The sequence below is a fragment of the Lepidochelys kempii genome, chromosome 26 (assembly GCF_965140285.1).
Source record: "Lepidochelys kempii isolate rLepKem1 chromosome 26, rLepKem1.hap1, whole genome shotgun sequence".
Classification (NCBI taxonomy): Eukaryota; Metazoa; Chordata; order Testudines; family Cheloniidae; genus Lepidochelys; species Lepidochelys kempii.
In genome coordinates this window covers 4,492,244-4,514,999 of record NC_136405.1, presented here as the reverse complement: position 1 = coordinate 4,514,999, position 22,756 = coordinate 4,492,244, and the positions used below count along the sequence as shown (strand labels likewise).

Below are 22,756 nucleotides of genomic sequence, written 5' to 3'. Positions count from 1 at the left end.
TGGGTTTTATCATGCAAGCAAAAGAAAACTTTGTTTACTTTGTTTACAGAAGATGGCTGTCACAGCAGCACTACAGAAGTTGGGGAAACTCCAGACATGGCACTTAAAAAGTGAACTGAAGTGCAGGGGGGCACAGCCCTTAAACAGTGAACAAGGGCTTATGTTTCAGGCTCTCTTCCTACTACATTCCCCTACTTTTCGTCTTTTTACAGGAAGGATGTTTACCCATGTTTACAGTGGTACCATTGTAACTATAAAGTGACATAACCCTCCCTTCCCACCCCCAACACACACACACACACACACACACAGTGTGGAAGCAATTTTACCACCATAAAAATGGTCAAAGCAGTAGAGACAAAAGGTGGGTGAGGGAATAATCGTCTATTGGACCAACTTTTGTTGGTGAAAGAGAAGCTTTTGAGATCCAGTGCAGACCTGAAGAGGAGCTCAAAAGCTTGCCTCAGATATTGGTCCAGTAAAAGGTATTACCTTACCCACCTTGTCTCTCAAATCCTGGGACAACATGGCTACAATGCTACAAACTTCCGGCAGTATAACATATTCCACCTTAGGGACTGTACCAGAATAACAATGTCAGTATTAAAAAAAACACCACACCCCCACCCAACAGTTATGGCACAAAAATTGCGTAGACCAGGGCTCGGTTGCAGTAGCCTAGGGCTCTGGAGTAGGGCCCATGGAAACCCCCTTATTCTGAAGCTTTACAGTCAGTTGGTGCCTTTCCTTTAGCGTATTTCTAATACATGCTTTCCTGGTGCAAACGAACAGTTGTGATGCACAGAGTTGCTGGTGCCATGCTATCCCACCCTTCCTGAAAACTGGCTTCAGCTAGACAGCAACTCGCTCAACTTTTGCCTAGCTGAAGCATTAAGCCCCAGAGTTTATGGCCATTCAAATGCTAATGTTGTTTTGCAGGCTACATCACCCTAGCCAGGATGAGATAACTGGCCTAAAGGGAGGATGAGTCACTTTCTGCAATCACTCACCAGACTTTCAGCAGAAAGCGTTAATGCTAGTGACCCTGACCCATTGTGAACTCACGCCACAGATGAATATGGTAAGGACTTGTATTACATTCATTTGACTTTTGGATAGCCTACTCCAGTAACGTGGTAAAGTCAGTGAATTGGGTATGTGGTGTTGCAGTCATGTTGGTCACGCTATTAGAGAGACAAGGTGGGTGAGGTATTTTATTGGACCAACTGCTGTTAGCCAGAGACAAGCTTTCGAGCTACGCAGAGCTGGAGATTTCCTCACGCACCTTGCCTCATTGAATTGTAGTGCCAAGACTGTTTTGGTGAAGTGCCAAAGCGTGGGGTTTGGAGCCAGGTTTGTACCAATTATGGGGCACATAACACTAGCTCACTTCCACTCTATGGCCTTCCCTATATTTTCCCCACTGGCGGCAGCAACAACGGGAATACAATGGGAGACAGAGCACAGGCAAGCTCCTGCTGTTTCACCCACCCTGCCATCTAGACTCGCTCCAAACCAGAGTGGGGCTCCCACCACTGGAAGTGTTGGGGGAGAAGGCTAGAGACTAGCTTATTTGCAAGCACAACCCTCTGCCTTTTGTTAATACAGCAGCAGAGCCCTGTAGACAGGTAACAGAAGGCACCTGCCCGACAAATTTAAGTAGAGACTTCAAAAATGCTCACACATGAAATCTGAAGGAAAGGCTTATCCTGAACTTTGGTATCAGTCCTACCTTTATTCTGAGAAGTGACTGAGACATCAATTGTGTTAGTGGAGAGCCATGAACAAACCATAGTCATTGACCAGTGCTTAGCCCTGTGAACAGACCAAAGATGATCCAGGCAACTTCCCCTCTTCAAAACAGGTTTGGTTGTGATCCTGGCCTTGGAAGAAAGCTATGTGGTTGCTACCCCCTGCTCCTGCCATTTCCCTCCAGTTAGATGTCAGGAACCCACACCGTAATATATGCTTATCACAAGTTCTGTACTTCTGTAATATTTTCCATTTTCATAAACACAATCTTCAGTTCAAAAGCCACAATAAATGTTGGTAACTGAAGCTAATTCATTGACCGTATACTGTTATTCCCCTTTGAAGAAAGGGCAGCAGAAGAGATTTGTTTATCGTCACATAGGAAGATCCAGGAATAAAATCAGGGTCTGCCTATTCCCATTACTCTCCCGCTTACAATAAAACCAACCTCAGTCTTCCTACGCTTCCAGTGTATTTTCAGAAACTGGACGATGGGCTCCCGGCTAGATATGTGAGCACTGAGCCACTACAACTAATAGTGGCAAGCATAGGGAGGTGGGGACAGTTAGCCTTAAGTCTACACCTTAGACATGGTAATTGTCTAAGTTTCAGAGTTCCACGGTTACATGGTTGTAGAATTAAAGATTTAATCCAGGGATAAACGTCCTCTAGGTGCAGCGCTAATTTTTGCCAATGCCTATTTGTGCACCCGTACCACCACAACTGTAGCTGGGGAAACTACAGGATCATGTCTCATGTAAAATTTGCCTGCTAGCGTGAGGAAGATTTGCTACAATTTTGCCAGTAGGTCTCAAGGTTTGTGGTTTAGCATAGCGGAGGTGTGTCTAAATGGTTTCACTGGAATTGGGAGATGCGCCTGCTGTCTAGTCCAAATGACTTGACAGCCTCAGGGAAGCCCAAGCAAAACTTTTCACTATAGAGCCACTGAGACTTGATTTCTTCAACATTTATTTTTCATATTTAACTTATTCAGATATCACATTTTCTACATTAAAATATTCTCATGCTAACACCTTCCCATGCCGCCCTCTTCAAGAAAAATAGAATTGACACAACTTTAAGTTGGAATGCACTAAAGAAATTGCTATTGCACCCAAGTTACAGAGACCAAACAATAGAAAGTTAGACCTGCACAGGACAGAGCTGCAGGGCAACATCAGGGACAAGCTGAAGTCAGTATTTGACACAGTTTAAACCATGTTGCACTTCTGAGTTTAACACCTGTCTAGAAAAGTGCTAACACGGTTTGCAACTCATGCATGGATAGGCAAAATAACGAACTGACCAGATTAGCCTGGAAATGGAAAGCAGACAAATAAGGAACTCTAAAACCCTCTCTGCAGGGGGCTTTGAACCCAATTTAAACTAATTGCAAGCATGGAGATACTGGCTGGGTTAGGATTATTTTGGAAACACTTAACTGTTTGGCCCAATCTAAACGGGCTAGCCAAATCCATGTTTGGAAGGGTGATTTAAACCAAAGTTAAAACATGGTTTAAGGCCCAATGTCATCCAGAGAATGATTTAACACAGAATTCAAAATATCCTTTCAGACATACCAACAAGAGTTTCCTTCTGTCCCTCTACATCATTTAGTACAAGACTTTTAAACTACAAAATTAATTGGGCCCCCCCCCCAACACTACCCATACAATTGTATCTGGGGGACCTGGTATAATAGGGTTGTCTCCTATAATGGGATAACAGTTCAGTTTTGTAATGAGAAGAGTTTGAAGCTTTGGACAGTCTACAGTGTTGTACCATCAGATGTTTGCATGATTTGGGACAGCACTGGGCTTTAGCCACTTTTCATATTTGTGACTTCTATATTTCAGGGAGTGGAATGGTTGGAGTAAGTTTCCTGCTTCTCTAACTTTTCAAGGGGGCAGTTAAACAGGTTGATTGACTCCCTAGTCCAAGATAAGGACAAAACCTATGATCCTCATATAGAGACCTACTGCTTTGGATCTCTGAAGAGGTAGGAATCTTGCTGTGCTACTTGGAAAGTACTGTTTTGTGCAAATGTTGCAACTTCATATATGTATAACTCTGGGGACAGCAGCAAAATGATCAAGGATCCCCCAGCTCTAATTAAAGCCAACAGTGAATTGTGTTCTGGTACTCAGATGTACCCTGCCATGTAGCCAGCTTTCGTCTTGCTCGTCTGTCCATCAATCACAATAGCAGGTCAGCACAGAGCGCCATCTGTTCTAAACAGCACAGCAGTGGCACGTGATCAGGCTGAAGGCAGATGCACTGGGAAAGAGGGGGGCTACCATTTGCTCCTTGGCTCTCCATAAATAACGAGTTACATTTGTTCCTGGACTGGAGACCAAGTTCAGCTTCTGGTAATCCCCCTCCTGAGATGATTTAAAGGAAGTCAGTCTAGAAGACAATTATAATCACTGCAGTTACATACGTCTACAAAGATAGGTGACTTTGAAGCTTCTTCCCCTTATGAAATTTTACCAAAGCCACTGAAGATCCAGGCTTTGGAAAGATATTTTAAACTCTTATCAGCTTAACACATCAGGAACACTGGCACAACATGTCACTTATTCTTGATTTTAATTACAGGAGTGACAAGTAAACACCAACACATGAAAGAGGAAAATAAACAGCCTTTCACAGAGTACAGAGCTAGAGATGAAGCTGTGGCTAGTGCTTTGCAGTGGAGTCTCGAGGGTAGAACTCTGCCAGGGTGCTCTGAGGAATTCTCTTTAACATCTCTTTGGGGAAGATTCGCAGAAGCTGCCAGCCAACGTCCAGGGTCTCGTAAACAGTACGGTTTTCATAAGGACCTGAAGAGGTAAGAGACTAAATTATGGGAACAGCCCAGAGGGTCAATGTCAAAGACAAGACCTGGTCACTCCAGGTGTAACATGGTTTGAGTGCCTTGCACAGTATGTCCCATATACTTTAGACATACTTACCCTGAGCTATGAAGTTCCTTTCAAACTTCTGCAGAAACTCCAGATAAAGAAGATCATCTGAGCTCAGAGCTTCCTCACCAACTACAGCCTTCATAGCTTGCACATCCTTTCCAATAGCATAGCAGGCATACTAGAAAGGAGGGGAAAAACAGGGGAGAAAGCAAGATCATGTGGCGTTTGACCGATGTTACAAGGAGTTATGTGGATTTTTAATACAGTACCAACAGTGTACTGGGTGGATAGGAGGACAGAATTTGGGGCTCTTATTCCAGAGTCTATGATTTTAAATAGAGCTGAGGGATGGGGGAGCAAGAAACAGCATGACATCGCTCAGACACTACAGTGCAGTGTCTGAACCTGACCAGAGTGGTTTTAGAGTAAATTACTTAAGGAACAAAAACTTAAGTTGACTAGCTGTATATACAGCATCTGCTGGATACGACGACACACTGCACAAAATACAGTCAGAGTGGTTGGTGTGGAAAGATAAAGCAGCATTTGGCAGAATGAGCCTGGAAAGAACGCCACAGACTATTTATTGGTACATGAACAGCCTACATATGGTTTGTGCACAAAGCCCAGTACTGAAAAGGGCTTGTAGCAGCAGACCAAATGGGAGGAGTGGGTCACTTATAAAACAGATTTGTACAAGGGCTCTTATAAGTGGACTATAGCAGAATCTCAGCTTTAAGGTATCAAAGGGAAGCAGCTTCAGATTTGAAAGGGCTAGCCATGTCTGATCCTTTTCAGGGTTCTCGACGGAAGAAGCAAAGGTGTATGTACAGCTCAATACAGATTCCACATAAGAAGGATAATGCATACCAGCTGGTTGGACACATCTGAATGGTCCTTCCTGGTCATACCCTCACCAATAGCAGACTTCATCAGTCGAGACAAGGAGGGTAACACATTAATAGGTGGGTAAATCTTTGGGAGGAGAAAAGAAAGTTAATGGATAGCACTGAAAAAAGCATGTGGAGCTCAACATTACTGGTTAGTTACATGAAAGTTTTCTTCCTACATGCACCCTACAATCTGTTCATAGTACAGAGACTTGAGAGAAAGTTGGTGGCATTCACACCACTGTTCAAAAAGCCAGTGGCCTGGTATCTGCTGCTTCTAGCACTTCCATGTATTCAGTGTTAGTTTGCAGGTACCAGCACCACAAATTCCTAATTATGGTTTTTGCAACTCTGTATTAATTCAGATACAAACGAGAGCTAGCTCATGCAGATAAAAGTTCTCCTGAGAACGGAAAGAAATAGCACAACCTGGAAAGTCTGAGGAGGAGTGGTCATTTTGGACTGGCCCTCAAGTTCAGGAGTGGATTTGCAAGGAAGGAATTTGTAAACCTACAAAGAGGATCTTTGTAACCTGTTATCTTGCTAAGTTTACTCTGCAACGAAGTCAGAGTGGACAGCTTACCTATGACAAGTAATTCAGACACCCAGGTCTATTAAACAGACAACTGCTTTTAGACCTCCAGTCTTCAATCTATGGCATCTTCTCCCCCAGGGCTGCCTACTTCTAGAGATGCTGAAGACCTGCAACCTCAACCAGACCAGTATTATACAAGTCCTTCCTCTAACATCTTTTGTCAGAAGAACCAGCCAATAGAAGAATGTAGGCTAAAACTAACTCAAGAACTTTGCATGTAAGATTGCTCAGAGGTGTGGTACCTACCTGTCTGTTGTGCAGCTGCCTATCCACATAGATCTGCCCCTCAGTAATGTATCCAGTCAAGTCAGGGATGGGATGAGTAATATCTGCAGAGGAAGTGGTTTTATGTTTAGTTTTCAGACCCTGCTTTTTATATTAATTCCAGCCAACGCCACACTGAGGAGTCAGCTTTATAAAAGCTGTCTGAACAGCATATTTTACTTTAGATACCATAATATTCTAGTGTAATTAGAATGCCCTTTAAAATGCCTTGAAGCTAAATCAAATACCGCACATAAGAAAACAGAGGATGACAAAACAGAGCAGTGCAGTCCTCAACTAAGTAGAAATACATCCAAAGAAAAGGGACCAAAGGACTTGATAAAAGCCACCACTAGGCTTGTTAAACCAATGTAAGGGGTATTCTAAAATCCTAGGCAGCACTGCCATTACGCTCTATTACTAGAAACAATGCAATGCATTATTACAGAGGCTGTTTGTTCTGCAAGTCATCTTGAAATTGCTAGTTACCCAACTGCCTGAACATATGCAGTTGCTTTACCATGCAAAAGACCGAAAGGGAAAGTCATCTCACCTTTGTGCCTCACTGCCCATTTGATGTGGAATGATACTTCATACACCTCAAGAGTGAAGAGAACTAAAGTATTTTGTATGCAAGATGCTACACTGCATATTTTTTTCAAAGCTCTGAAGCAAGCTGATGCTCTTAATACATTCTCTCTCCAACTGGTTCTGGAGGATGCTGAAATTAGAGTACTTCTAACTCTTTGAAATACATACATCTCTTGAGCCAGATGGGATTTGAACTAACCATAAATGAGCACAAGACACAAAGTGGATGCCTCACACCTTGTCTCGAATATCCTGGGACCAACACAGCTGCAGTGCTGCACACAGATGAGCACCTCAGCTGTATGACAGATCTGATTCCTCTGAGAAGATGTTATATGTTGCACAATAGGATGGACACACTTTATTGTTAAGGTTCAGCTTCTCTCTTTTTGGCCAACACCGAGGTTGCAGATCTTTATCCAAAGTCTAATGGAGCTCCAGTACCCAATAAGGGGAAGGAACTTAATGATTGTGGAATCTCAGTCGTTGGAGATTAAGAGCAGGTTGGACAGGCACTTGTCAGGGATGGTCTAGATAATGCTTGGTTCTGCTGTGAGTGCAGGGGACTGGACTAGAAGACCTCTTGATGTCCCTTCCAGTCCTCTGATTCTATGATTAAAACTAGCAACTCCAGCCTCCTGACTGGTATGAATCAGGCATCATTGGATTATCCTCAATCAATACCCTCCCACAGAATGCACACCGCAATAGTGCTAAAACATCCAAGAACTACATGACACAAGTGATCTTACATGCCCATATGTGAAAAGCAGATCTATTCCCAGGGAAAAGCAGTGGCCAGGACTCACCATCGTTGGGCATGGTAAGAATAGGAATCTGAGTAATGGAGCCATTCCTGCCTTCCACACGCCCAGCTCGCTCATATATAGTGGCCAAGTCAGTGTACATGTAACCAGGGAAGCCACGTCGACCAGGCACTTCCTCTCTAGCTGCTGAAACCTGCAGGCAATTCAGGCAAAGTTACTCAAAGCTCATCACTGAGAGTTCAGGTACAGCCACCACAAAGTCCGCCACGGCATCCAATAAAGTTATATTAATGATTAACAGGACTGGCCACATGGTAGTGCCAAAACACAGCTATTCAAATCCTCTACAAGAGAACACCCACAAGCCAGGCATGAAGATCATTCCCTGTGTAAAACGGAGATCCTGTAATGCTGATCAGAAATTGACTGCCAGGTTAACAAGAAACTACTGAATCAATCTCCACTACAAATGAATTATATATCCAGGCAGACAAGCCAATTTTGCAATGCTTTATGACACAGTTCTGGCTAGTTTCAGAAGCCTGAGAAATGCAGAAGTAGCTTAACCTTGCATGCAATCAGTAATTTTTACACGTTTTCCCACTAGAACTATAAGCAACTGGATAACTTAGTTTTGAAATGGGAGATTCCCGTGCACTGTTATTTCTGTCAGAGCCCACTTTACACGTGTCTGGTTTAACATGGAACATCAGCTGCATGCAGTGCCCATCCCCGGATACAGACTAACTTGTTAGGAATAACGGAACCTGACAGAGTAGCTTTTTTAAAATGGATTAGGTATCTTTCTCAAAAGGGACCGAAGAACAGCAAGAGGTTTGCTGAATAAATTACTCATCCATTTTATGCTCCCATTCAATTTCAGCCCTTTTTGCAGGGTGGCGAACACGTACACACATTTATCGGCTACACAAGAACAAGTACCTCTCGTAGAGCTTCAGCATAGGAGCTCATGTCTGTCAGAATGACTAGTACGTGCTTCTCACACTGGTAGGCCAAGAATTCAGCAGTGGTTAGAGCGAGTCGAGGTGTGATAATACGCTCAATGCTGAAAGGACAGAATTGCACGTTCAACACCATCCAATACTGTGAGGTTACAACTGCATACACTGAATAGCACAACTCAAAATAGAGCGAGTCGAGGTGTGATAATACGCTCAATGCTGAAAGGACAGAATTGCACGTTCAACACCATCCAATACTATGAGGTTACAACTGCATACACTGAACAGCACAACTCAAAAGTAAGAGAGGAAACAGGTTAGGAGCCCTGTGAAATCTACTCCATATACTAATTGGAATGCACATAATTAGTGTCCAGGTCTATAGTATCTGAGCCTACTGCCACGAACGTAAGATATTTGACAAGCCAGTAACGTGGCTTCTTTTAAGGAAAATGGAACAGACGCCTCAGGGGGTTGTGGAAGCTCCTTCCCTGGAGGCTTTCAAAAGAAGGCTGGATAGGCACCTGTCTTGGACGGTTTAGACATGACAAATCCTGCATCTTGGCAGGCAATTAGACTAGATGACCCTTGTGGTGCCTTCTAACCCTATGATTCTAAGGGTCTCAGAATCAATTTCCAGCACCTTTTGGACACCATAGTGACATGTTTTCCAGTGCACCAGTTCTCCACATTTCTGGTTGGGAAAAACAGCCATTTTACCTACTTACGTTGGATCATTGGCCAAGTTCAAGAACAGGCACACGTTGTCCATGGAGCCATTTTCCTCAAAGTCAGTTTTGAAGAACCGAGCCGTTTCCATGTTCACCTAAACCACAATACTAAGTAGTCATTTGCAAACAGGGAGACTGTTTAAATTCCCATTCTATAAAGTAAGTTATTTAAAAGACTTGTTCAGAGCTGGTGCAAGCCTTTCATATCTATACTACCAGCCCACCCTTTCCGTCAACCTGTGACTAAGAATAACATTGGACAGTCTATCCATAATGCAATATATTATCATAAAGGAATCAGAGCTCAGGACCAAGTGTGGCAGGAGGGGTAGAGATGAGATATCTTGCCTTATTCATGACCAACCCTAGTCAGGTGAAGACAACTGTCAATCTGGAGGGAGGAACATGTAACAATCCTCTGACAGTCCGATGTTCTGCACAACTCCAGAGAGATCTAACTTGGATGCATATGCAGTGTCATCCTACCATTCAAGTAACTGATATTGCTCTTTAGTAAGCACTGTCCCAAGAAGAATTTGGAGATCAAAATGACAACAATTCTGCCTCCATCTAATCTGAGAATGTAACAATGCAATGACACTACAAAACAGATGCCTACGTTAAGAAACTGAGTGTCTGTAGCAAGCCATTTTACCACAGAATATCCTGCTATTAAAATTTCCCCTTCAATTGTGGCAGGGGTTACAATCTGGGCAACTTACACAGTTAACGAAGTTTTTAAAAATGCAGTGCTTGGGACCTTTTAAAATGTTCTCCTCTTGTTCCAATTACAATGGAACCACCTATTCTTACAGATACCATTCTACCCCCTGAGGCATTCTCCCATCAGACAGCCAGGTAGATTCATCAGCCTCGATAATACTATTGCTTTTACAACAGCATAGTATAGACGGACCTAAAATGTGACAAGCAACTCTAAAAAAATGATTAAGTTTGCATAATTCCAGTGATATAGCAAACTGGATTGATTGTTCCATCTTAGTGCTCAAAGTATTGGAAGTAAACCACTTTTACGATGTACCTAAGCATAATGGTACTTACACCCATAGCAGCAAACACAATGGCAAAGTTCTCTTCACTGTAGTCCATCACATCTTTGGATTTCTTCACTAAGCCAGCCTGGCGACATATCTGAGCTGCAATCTGAGAGGAATGCAGAAGGAGCTGCATAAATCTATTGTAGTAAGTTGCACATTTATCTACTGTACAGACTAACTCAGGGAATAAATCACTTTTTGACATGGTTAAATACAAATGGTCTCCCAGAACTTTGCCCTGAGGCCAAAAGCAAGAAAAAAAAGCAGAAAACTGGTGCTAGAGAAGGAAGATTATGTGGTATCTGGCCAATCAATATTTGATAAGAAGCATCTTGAGAAAGCAGAACTTACTCTGTTTTAAAGCTTTGTGTTAATTGGTGTATATTTTACACACACAAATATTCTCAACTCTCCTCACTTGTAACCTCACATAGCTCATTCATTTTAAGTTCTTTGCACTGCAGAACTGAATGTTTCCAGCAGCTAGTTTTTCCCAAGGCTGTCAGAGCTCCATTAAAGCACCCACCTCATTATGGGGCAAACCAGCAGCAGAGAATATGGGAATTTTCTGTCCTCTGGCAATGCTGTTCATGCCATCTATTGCAGAAATGCCAGTCTGAATCATCTCTTCTGGGTAGATTCGACACTGTGGATTGATTGGTTGACCTATTGTATTTTCACAGAGAAACCACCACATTATTTACCTAACTTTAACAATGCATAGATTAATAAAGGTTTCAAGGCAAAGTTTCAAAATAAGGCTATAAAAATGCATTTAGAATCACAAACATTTTAGTTCACCAGACACTTCTGGTTCTAGTTTGAACTTAGTCCATTGACTTTTTTTTTTAATTGGTCATGAGATCATTTATCAATTTGGCATTTTATATGCATGCGGATAAAAAGGACAGGATACTGTCATCCTACTCCTTGGAAGGAAATTAACACCCTCTTATCTTTGGGGGAAGGTTACCACAAGTCTATTATAGTTAGCACTATTAAACCACTTTAACCAAAGCACTCTCCCTAATTAAGAACTGCATTACTGTAGGAAAAAACAGACCACTTGCCCTATGGGCCCATCTTAACAGTTTATGAACAACTTTCTGATGAGTTACTAGGCATTCAGTACTTTGTACACCTTCTACATGATTTTAGGGCTATTGTTTCATTTGCAGAGGCCTCTGAAAAGTAGCTTGTCACTGCATTTTGTGTAGAGTACATACTGGAATTCAAGTCAAAAGTCAGCCTCTTGTTCCCTACCAGAAATGGGTACCATGAATAGTTTTTGAAAAAACACATACCCATAATGTCCAGGTAATCTTCAGCCAAGACAATGGGACCTCTGTCAATAGGTTTTCCTGATCCATTAAATACACGGCCTACAAAAACAGTAACAAGATTATGATTATATGAACAGGACAGTAGTTACCTAGTTGTTTTCCCATCTGTAGTAGTATTACATGAAAATAAATATGTTCAATCCAAAGAGCAAGGTCTAGTGCATACCAAGCATATCCTCAGATACTGGGGTTCGGAGAATATCCCCAGTAAATTCACAAGACGTTTTCTTAGCGTCAATACCTGAAGTTCCCTCAAATACCTGCAATATATCAGAAGAGACACCAGGTGAAATGGATACATGTTCCTTTAGCGTAGGTAGATAAAGACATTGTGCAAAGAGTTATAACAGATGGGATGGAGATATACAGGTCAGTGAATCTCTAACACAACAAGCAATGGGTTAACCAACAAGCAGCAAAAGCAAGACGGACCTGTGTAATACAGGAATTATTTCCAAGACCATTTAGAAATTGTTCATTTGTACAGATATGTTAAGAAAGCAACACTGTATAAAAATATATTTTACATATGACCTGTAAAAGCAGTTAGTCAAGAATGCCAGTGGCTATCATGGATCACTCCTTTAAAATTTAAGATCATTTTCTGCTGCCTACACAATAAAGCTCTTCAGCTAAGTAGGATTACAGTGGTAACTATTAACAGCTGCTTTGAGAACATCACATAGATGTGTCTCAAACACACTGAAGCTTTGCAATGGATCTACATTGTAGTAGTACACGCTGCATGGAGAAGATGAAGGAGGACTCTTGCCTTATGTCTACAAGACCCTATTGTGGTCAGAAGTTTCCTTAATGTTTAAACAAAAGCAAAAACTGAAGGTTACTCAGATCCACCCACCAATTATTTTCAAATGTTTTTTGAATTTATATTAAGTTTTGACTCAAGAAAGTTACAAGGACTTTAGATTTGCCATAGCCCAAACTGATGCCCACTAAGGAAAAGTCTTTATGGGACCATTCTGTCCCTAGTTTACCTGAACTACAGCTTTAGAGCCGCTGACTTCTAAAACTTGCCCACTTCTCTTTGTGCCATCAGGAAGTGTCAAGTGGACAATCTCTGCATACCTAGGAAACTAATGCAGAAAAAAAATCTGTAAGACAGCGGGGAAAAAGTTAAAATCCACAAACTAGAGTTACCACATTATCCATAATAGACTAAATAGATCTTGAGACAAAAAGCTACCATATCTTTTACACAATTCACAGTCAAAGGGAAGCGCCAAGGCAGTTAAGGTTTACTGACAAAAATGTAGCTGTTTTTATGATGAGCTCCTTAATCTGAGTGGCAGATTTAGCAAGCAGCGAGGAAAAAAAAACTTGTTTAAAGACAGCCTGAAACTGTTCTCTTGAGTAGCTGAACCCATATGCCAGTAGTCAAGCACAACAGAGATCCACGTTAAAGAGAAGCCAAGAACTCTAGCAAAGGAAAATTGTAGCTTGTCTACCACAAACACCAATAACCCCTGCAACCCTCCTATGAAACAAATACCCCTTCCCTTCTAACTCCCCCCAAATATTTGATAAGCATATGCTAAAAATCTTAAATTGTTTCCTGTTGTTCATGTATCCAATACTATGCACTGAGTACTTTACAAGATTTGAATCATTAATATTAAATTTGAGTTTGATAAAATGCATATGCATTAGAGTTTAGACTGTTCAACTGTAGCATCCGTTTCCCCACTTCTCTTCAAACGTAGAAGTATGAACGTCATAGTTGCAGAATTATACTCCTTTCCATTTCAGCCACAGGACATTCTTTCCAACCAGGGTGCCTGACAGCCTGTCCCAATGTCCTGAAGCAGTCTGTGTGGCAAGTTTTGGCATTTAGCTCAAAGTGTTTGGAATATAAACAAGATCTTGTGTTAAAAGTAAATCACAGAACCCATGGAATGCAGAGCTAAAGACTGTTCAAATGTGTGTCTAGATCACAAGCCAGCTTTCCCACACCATCTCCCTCAAAAGAAGATTTCATTAGAATAATTTTTACCTTAACTTGATCCAAGATTACCAGTGGACCATTAACTCCTGATACAGTTTTATATGCTGAAATATAAAAGGTGCAAGTCAGACAATATATTAAAATCAGCATAAGCATTCTATGCTGAATAAGTAGAAGAACACACCCTTTGCAAAGTCTGGGGGTCTAATCTTCTCTGAATCTGTGAGACCTTCCATATATAGTGGAAGCTACGTGTACAGAACAGCAAGTGCCATTACCTGGTGCTGGTGATTCTATAACCAGCATTCTTTTCTTTGATTCACTACTTGGCCAGTATCCCCAAGTGGTGTTACAGGACACTGTAGCATTGGAGAGGCCACTTATGCCCAGAGAAGAGCCATGAGTTCAGCGATGTAAACCTACATAATATGGTCAAATTTAAACAGAAAACTATCTAGATTCCCTGTTCATTCCATCAGACACAGTTCAATTCACTACCTAGCCTAAACTATTGTGTAATGGTGCTGCATTCAGTGAAATAACTGCCATTTTAATCCATCAGAAAGGTAATCAATGTGATGCATACAAATATTTTATCAATTGGGAAAAGTCTAACAGATAAATACTATACAACTAATTGCAAAACCTTAAAAAGTCACTGATAGCAACCTAAGGATAAGGGCAGTATAATTCATTGAGTGTTAGTCTTTTGACAGAGATCAAAGCAACAAGTGAACACTATATGCCATTATCTCAAGACTCAATCTAATAGTCATCTTTAACAAGAGCAGTAAAGTATCCTGCTGAGTGATGTCAAAATCACCCAAAAAAATCTGCATTACATTTAGTTTAATTTACACTCAGATGTGAACAGATGAGGAATCTCACTTGCTCAAAAGCTGATGATCTTCAGAGCACCTACAATGCATTTGGGAAACATTTTCCAGCATACCATGCCAACTGCTGCTGGAAGAGAACCTTTCAGCACCATCCCAAGAGAAGCTAAGGGATTGCACCATGAAAGATGGTGTTTCACTTTAGTCGGTAATTCAGAAATTACATAGTATTTACCACAGCTCATATAAGGTGCATTGTCAAGTCATTGAGGAGTAGAAACATGCACAGATGTCTGAAGTCCATGTTTTAGACAGAGAGTAGGTCTACACCAAAAACATGGCATCAGAGCAGCTGCACAAATGCAGCTGTAGCACTTAAGTGAAGATACTGCTATGCAGATTGGGTAGTTAATCCACTTCCCCAAGAGGCACTAGTTATGTCAACAAGAGAAGCTCTCCTATCAACACAGGGCAGCCTACAAGGGTTTAAGGTTAGTATAACTAAGTTGCTCAGGGGTGTGGATATTTCACAGCTACTTCTGAACATTCCTCTACACTGGTGGGCACTAAACATTGACTCATGGGACTGTGGCATGAGATGAGCCCAACACTTTACAGGATGGGTTTTATTATTCACCTTGTAATTGGCACATCTTTTTGGTAGTAAGACATTACTATTAATGTGCAGAACATAACTTTGCAAATGCTGACAATAGGAAATGACTTTCCAATCATGATTACAGTTATTCCACTAGAATCCTTATTATTCCCAAACAGGGCACCAGTGTCTGTGTTTAAGCTTAGCCTCACTTGATTTGTGAATACAGGAAGTGTTTGAGAGCCACAAGGTTCTACCAGGGTCACAAGGGAAGACTAAGCAAGAGAGTAATCATTAATCAGTTACCACGGGGGCGGGGGGGAAAAGGATGAGCAAGTTGAGCTATTTCTAGATTGGGAAAACAAACTAATATGACCAAGAAAAGAATGTTACCAGGAAAGATCACAAATCCCACGTAGACACAAACAGGCTATAAAGACCTGGAAATACAGCGTAGGCCAGACAATGTGAGAGTTTAGTACACATTGAAAGATGTGTGCCTAAATCATGTTTTATGTATTATGTCAACAGTGTGATATTTACAGTGTTAACAAAGGTAACAAGAGTTTGCTGATGAACAAGCATAATAGTATAATCTTGAAAGATTTTAACCTGGAGATGAAAAAATAAGATACAATACTGTGTAAAGCTGGTTATAGGAGCCATTCTGTCGCATTTGGTTAGTTATAACTGAATTTAGATAAATGTTAAAGCTAAAGAGGATGAGAAGTCTAGCTCTGCATCTTTTTTTACTTACAAGGAAATGTTTCATTTGTCCCAAGTTAGGCACTTTGGGTTTCTCTGAACTGAACACTTCTCATTCTTGTTATGCCGATTAGAACTATTCAGTGTGTGTACCAATGTGAATAGCACTTAAAAAAAAATATCAGGGTGAAGGTGGAGCCAGACATTTGCAAAAACAGGAGAGAACTATATTGAGCAACATTACATTTTAACTTGTGACAGTCTTGTCAGCACTTCCTCACTGATCCAGGGTGAAGAGCTCACTTCCTAACACTGTCCATCAGTGAGATACCAGAGGGGATTTTATTACATTAAACAGCATCAAATCTATTGGTATCACACAAGCAGCTTGGCATGCTGACTCCAAATCCTTGTTTTCAATAACTTTTTAGCCATTCCAGTGATGAAGTGGGTTACAATTAAATCTCAATTTAATGTTTTACATATATAAAGACCCTTCTACCTCAAAGGATTCCAGAGTGTGACAAGCTATATACATACCCCACAAAAAATGCAGCCACCTATGAGGTGGAAAGCAGACAGCAAGTGCCCAGCAACAGAGGAAGGGTCACTCTGGGTGGGAAAAAAAAGCTGGAACAAATCCATGCTGATACATGACCACAGGATCTTTACTGTCCATGCAGAATAGACATGCACTTAATTTTTAGAAGGCTCATCCAAGAAAGCCATTAAACTGCATGCAACTCTGCCTTAGAAAGACAGAGAGCTAAGCTGACTAAGTTCAAACCCCAGGAAACAGAACAGGTGTTCCAAACCTCCATGCTCAAACCACTAAACTACCCCATCTGGCTGTATATCTTGGGCTTTGATGTCCTGTTCCCTTCTACTTTTGGATGAAGATTATTTTGTATGACCTTTTTGGGTCCACAGTTACTGATCTGGACTTCAGACTCAATTGAAATACTCAAAACACAAAAGCAAAGAAGTTACTTGTCTACCCAGTGAGAAAATTCATGCTACTTAAGTATATAGGCTCTTTCACAGAGTTACTTAATCACACAACTTCAACTGATCTAAATCAAAAGTTTTAGCAAAATCACTGCTCCAATCAGTTTTGGCCTTCCTCATACCCACACTGCAGTAAAGGATTTAGAGCTGTGAAATAACTGCCTAGTAGAATCACTATTTCCCCTTTTCCCCAACTTTCACAATCACAACAGTTTTAATGTACAAAATCACATCCCTCCCCCCAATATCACTTCACACTGTTTACAGTAATATGTCCTGTTTCTGCCAGAAAACTGATCTGTGTCATGCAGGGAAATACAAAATAGTGGATAACTAGCAACTAGATGTATCCAAAATTTGACTGTTATTTGCACAAAATTAAGTCAGTAGTCATACCAATTACACTGAAGAAACTCCAGTTTCTGTATCCAGTAAAACATATAAGCTCATAGCAATTGAGTCAGTTCTATTTATGAAGAGGTTGTCAGAACCAAAGAAAAATATTCACGTGTCCTTACGGATTTTGAATTAAAAACTAGACTAATCCACCCAGTCGTTTAATTGAAAAATTAGGCTTAACTGAATTTGAGATATTGAATTTTAGCTCCATTAAATGTCTGTAGCCAAAAGAAACCTTATGATGCACTTGCAGTCTCTAACTTAGGGCATGTGTGCACTACAAGTTGAAGTCAACCTATGTTAGATCGATTTACAGCCACTGCAGTAATTACTACATGGCTGAGGTCCATACTACCCTCCTTCTGTCAGTGGTGCATGTCCTCACTAGGAGCACTTCCTCCAACTGAAGAGGGGTAGCGTTGGGGGCCGAGAGCCAGGGTTCTCAGCTCTGTTCAGCTCCCCGCTGGGAGCCCAGCTGCACTCCAGGCTTCTTGCTTCCCTGAGCCAGGGGCAGCTGTCCAGGCTTCTCACCTCCTTGCGCAGAGGGACCAGGCTCTAGTTGGAGCCCACTACCAGCCTAGGCTTTCTTGTCAATTTCACAGCTCCAGCATGGAGTTGTGAAATTGACAAGAAAAACAGCCAACATACAATGCAAGTAGTGCAGTGTGTACAGGGACATTGTGTCCCCCTAACTTCACCAAGATAAGCCCTACGCTTCTCACAGAGGTGGAGTTTTGTCGGTGTATCAGGGCATTTACATCAGTGGGAGCAAGGCTGCATTGTGTACACTGACATAATTAGGTCTTATGTCAACTTAACTCTATAGTGTAGACCATGCTTAAGCTTTTTATTTTGACTGATGCCCAGCAGCAGCAACCTCACCTTCAGCAGGTTATTATGAGGATTTCATCTAGAGAAACCTTAGCAGCAATAGGTTCATGAAACAGACTATGAATTGAATCGCTTGAGAGATTCACCTTGCTATATTTCTGTACTCCATGCAACAGAAGCTTAGAAGTTAGTTATAACTACTACACCTATGAGGTCACATCTACTTCCATCCCCTGCTCCCTTCTCATCCATTCATATTCTCTCTCACACACACACTCTACAGCAAATGATTGTCCCCTTACAATCTAGTGCACTTAGATTCAGGAAACAGTTTTCCCCTCCTTCTGGAAGCACATGCATTTCCAAATGAGAGCAAGCAGGCCCCTCTGAAACGTGTATTTGCAATAGTCAGATGTGCCCACCTCCACCTAATTAGCCTTTCCTAAATTTAAACAATATAGGATTTTACCATAGAGCTAGAATAAATAAGTCACATTGAAATATAAAGACAACTGCAGTCATGACTGGCTATTAAGCTACATAACACCTGCTCCAAACCACATTTGATACTTGTACATATTTGTTAAAAGTCCTTTATTGTATGATACATCTTGAGTATCTATGTAGTCAGTCTCACATTTCCATTAAGCTGCAGTGTAATCACATGACCTTGAAACAGATCAGGAACAGATTAGTCAACCCATAGGAAGAGTGATGTTTCACAATCCCTTATTGTCCTTTACTCAAGTAAAAATCAGGACAATACATACTCCATAAGACCGTCACACTACTTTAAGAATACTAACTAAAAGCAGTGTCCACCATCTGCCTGTTATAGAACCATTCCTGTTGAAATGGAAACTGGAATTTGTCAGCAACCATATTCTGCACACAGAATGCTACTTCAAGGGGTTGTGCCTAGTAAATGTAGCCAACAACATGATCTTTCCCAATAGCCTCTGTATCTCACAATTTTCATTTGTGGTTCATCCATGCCAAGAGTCCCATGTGGCAATATTACAAGGAAAAGCCATTTACCTGTGTAAAAAAGCCACATAAAGCCCCCGACTTTCCTAATTGCCTATGTGGATTAACTGCTCTGTTCCCAATAAGAATCTGTCCAGCTTTACCCCGACAGGGGAAGTCAACTCTACTACCCTGATAAACACCCCAAAGGTGGTAATCTTGGGGAGGGGGTGCTCCTCAAATCCAGTCCCATCCACAAGGCACACCCAACTTCTGACTCTTATTCCTACACCAGGCAGACCCAGACCCTGAAAATAACAGAGCAGCTGTACTCTGCTTGACACAGACCTACACCAGAGCCCCACTGGTCTATTTCCACCCAGTGGACACTCGAGCCCAAGACACTGGCGTGGGGAGAAAAGTTGGGCCAGAGGACAGCACAAGAGGTGGCTGGGGAGCACTGGGGCCAGTGGGCACAGAGAGGAGCAGTGAGAATGGCCTGGGTGCCGGGACAGAGGCGAATCCAAGAGCAAAGGGGCCTCCAGCCAAGGGGAACCAGACAGCACCAACAGGGACTTGGGGTGGGGGGGGGGAGGATGGGGGAGTCTAATGGCTAAAAAAAGGGGTAGGGGCCTCTGCTCTAAATGCAAGAACAGGAGCTGAGGCCTCACCCACCTACCTGGGATTGGGGGGGGAGGGGTAGGGGCTAGCAACCAGAGCCTGGGTTTAGGGATGCGGAGGTCACAAGGCACCAGGCCCAGCCTCTTCCCTCCTCCCCCCTACCGGGGTACAGCAGGGTCCTCCTGGTCTCTCCCCCCACCCCCGGCACAGCATCACCCCCCGACTGGGGTACAGCAGGGTCCCCCCCCCGGCCCAGCCCCACTCTCCCCCCCCCCCAGGCCCAGCCCCACTCTCCCCCCCCGGGATGAAGCGGGGGCCCCCCACCCACTCTGGCCCAGCCCCTCCCCGGGGGCCTCTGAATGGGGAGCCGGAGCCCGGGTAGGGTCTGGGCCGCGGCCCGGCACTCACTGAGCCGGGGCTGGGAGATGTAGTCCCGGCTGGCCGCCGCCGCCTGCTCCCGTGCGGCGGCCGCGCCGCTGGCGCCCTCGGACACGGCCCCGTTCACCATCCCCCGGATCGCCCGCAGCGCCGCCATCTTGTCCCCGTCTGAGCCCCGCAGCGCCACTGCGCAGGCGCTGATATAGTCTCTCCCGTCCTCCCGCCGCCGTGCGCGCCGCCGAGACCCGGAACTGGCTGGGGGGGGGGGAGGCGCGCGACCGCCAGGGGCTGGGGAGCTAGCCAGGGTGCTGGAAGCTGGGAGAGGGGAGGCGAGGGGAGAGGAAGGGAAAGGGGGGGAAAGAGGTGAAGGAGGAAGAAAAGTGGGGGGAAGGGGGAAAGAAAGAAAGAAAGAAAGAAAGAAAGAAAGAAAGAAAGAAAGAAAGAAAGAAAGAAAGAAAGAAAGAAAGAAAGAAAGAAAGAAAGAAAGAAAGAAAAGGGGAGTTTTCAGCGGAGCTGGTTGGGGAGAAAGGGAACAAACAGATTTTAAAAAATCTCTAGAATGATGCTTTTCCCCCCTTCTTTTTCCTAAACTTCAGAAATGTGTCAGTTCTGAACTCTGTCCATCTCCTGTTGTCAGCACCCTCAGGGGCGCGGCTGACACCGCTGCCTGGCACTTTCAGGGAATGTTCCCTGAGAGGGAAGGCTAGGCTGCCCCTTGCTCAGGTCCACCATTGCTCCTCGTCACACACCCCTTGACCCAGCCTTAAGCCACTCTAGCATCTGCTCAGTATTTTCTGGAAACACCGGTTGAAAATAAACTGTGGTGGGCCAGCAGATGGTGGTGACTCTTCTTCAGGCCTTTCAAAACACTGCATGACTCTCTGATTGTGGCACTCCAGAGCACCGCTATGCCAAGAGAACAGTTGTATCTGAGGGTGTAGCACTCAGTAGTTATGTGTATGTTTGTATGAATGTAACTATTTTTTTTTGGTCAGAGTGAATAGAATGCCGGGGATATATTTTCCAGCATCCTGTCCCTGCTGGAACTCTGCTGGAGAGGACACAGGGACTCTGCTTTGGTCAGCCGGGAATGGTCTTAGCAGAATATGGTGCTCCTGGAAGATATTCCAACAAGCTGTGTGTGTGTGTGTTTGTATTCTGACAAAAGTTTTAATAAAATGCTCCAGCTTAAAACCACACCCAGGCCTAGGAGTGCAACAAGAGTGTCCTAGAGTACATAGCAAACGTGAAATGAAACATGGCTTCAAATGCAAAGATGCTCCTTACACAGATTCAGCCATATGTGGAACATCAACTATGTAACTTTGCAGTTTCATAGATTCATAGTTGTAAGGGCAGGGTCAGAGTTGCCTTTCTCAACCAAACTTTTCATCTAATAAAAAATGAAATCAAGTTTGTTTGAGAAGACTTCACACACACCCCCCCCGACAATGTTGATTAGCATTAGACTTGTTAAAAATCAACATCCAGTGCAAGTTATCAGTTCCCAACTATTTAACTATAATATTTGCTGTTTAACATCCTCCTCAATTACTGATGGGATAGAAGGCATTACCACTTTAAGATAGAAATACATCATTTCACTTCTTTCCATATATAGAAGAGAAATAATTTATTGACTACTTCTTCCTTTAGGCACCACATTTCCAGAAAGATTTTGGCAAATTTTAGCAGGTTTGGAAGACTAACAAAGTATCAGGGGCTGGAGGGACTGATGTGAGGGAAAGATGTAATAATCTAACTATGCATAGTTTAGCTAAGTAATGACTAAGTGAGGATACAATCATCAAGAGGTAAAGCACTAACTGAGAAGCAGTGTAGTCTAGTAGATTGAACATAGGGCTAGAATCCCAGTAATATGGGTTCTGGTCCTAGCTCTGCTATTGATGTACGGTGCGACCTTTAGCAAATCACTCACCTGCTCTGTTTAGTTTATTAATATCTGGTAAACACTAGACAGACTATTGATATTAAATAGAAAGAAATCGGGAGATCATGAGTGGCAATCACTTTGAGGATGAGGTTCTACTCTTCTTTCTTCCAGTAGCTGTTTTCAGTCATCTGCAAAGACTTTCTAAAAAGTGTTTCAGGGAGACATAGTCCAATTAGTCTAGACCAGTGGTTCCCAAACTTGTTCCGCCACTTGTGGAGGGAAAGCCCCTGGCGGGTTTGTTTACCTGCTGCGTCCGCAGATTTGGCTGATCCACTGGTCTAGACAGAAGGATCCTTTCATATTCTAAATAATTTAATGTATTGTTGAATACAGTGGCTGAGAATATTAGTTTCAACATCCTACAATAACACAACATTTGACATTGCAAAGAGCTTTACAGACTGTATACATTCAGCACCACAGAAATTCAGCTACTTTGAGAAAGGAGCAGCAATCAACTTATAGCAAAAAAACCACAAAGCTATTAATTTATGTGTCAAGTAACATAAAGCTTCCTCTATTACACAACAAAATAGATTCAACCAGAAATTAATTTCAAGTTTCACTGTGAATGGAGCACTTTTGGGAGTTGTCTGTGTTGATCTCTATTTAGACAGCAGTTTTCATCTGACATCTGG

At 42.6% G+C, this 22,756-nt stretch overlaps 1 protein-coding gene across 2 annotated transcripts; it reads right to left on the bottom strand.

Annotated features, from left to right (window-relative positions):
• Positions 1-2,704: 2,704 nt before the first annotated feature.
• On the bottom strand, positions 2,705-20,355 carry ATP6V1B2 (ATPase H+ transporting V1 subunit B2). Of its 2 annotated transcripts, XM_073324763.2 has the most exons (14): positions 20,195-20,355; positions 13,871-13,926; positions 12,855-12,953; positions 12,026-12,119; positions 11,821-11,898; positions 11,043-11,182; positions 10,521-10,622; positions 9,456-9,553; positions 8,708-8,831; positions 7,808-7,958; positions 6,390-6,472; positions 5,529-5,633; positions 4,707-4,836; positions 2,705-4,574 (listed from the first exon to the last, which is right to left on the bottom strand). In XM_073324763.2, the coding sequence occupies exons 1-14, from the start codon at positions 20,319-20,321 to the stop codon at positions 4,432-4,434; spliced, it is 1,530 nt and encodes a 509-aa protein (XP_073180864.1). In that variant the 5' UTR covers positions 20,322-20,355; the 3' UTR covers positions 2,705-4,431. The 2 variants fall into 2 exon arrangements, with proteins under 2 accessions (XP_073180864.1, XP_073180865.1); XM_073324764.2 differs by lacking the exon at positions 12,855-12,953.
• Positions 20,356-22,756: the final 2,401 nt, after the last annotated feature.

Excerpts from the sequence above, each read along its gene's own strand:
- ATP6V1B2 (XM_073324763.2), bottom strand. The coding sequence starts at position 20,321 with ATGGCGGCGCTGCGGGCGATCCGGGGGATGGTGAACGGGGCCGTGTCC. Across the intron at positions 10,623-11,042 it reads CTGGTTTGCCCCATAATGAG|ATTGCAGCTCAGATATGTCG; the intron begins GTGGGTGCTTTA and ends CATTCCTCTCAG. Across the intron at positions 4,575-4,706 it reads AAGGAACTTCATAGCTCAGG|GTCCTTATGAAAACCGTACT; the intron begins GTAAGTATGTCT and ends TTACCTCTTCAG.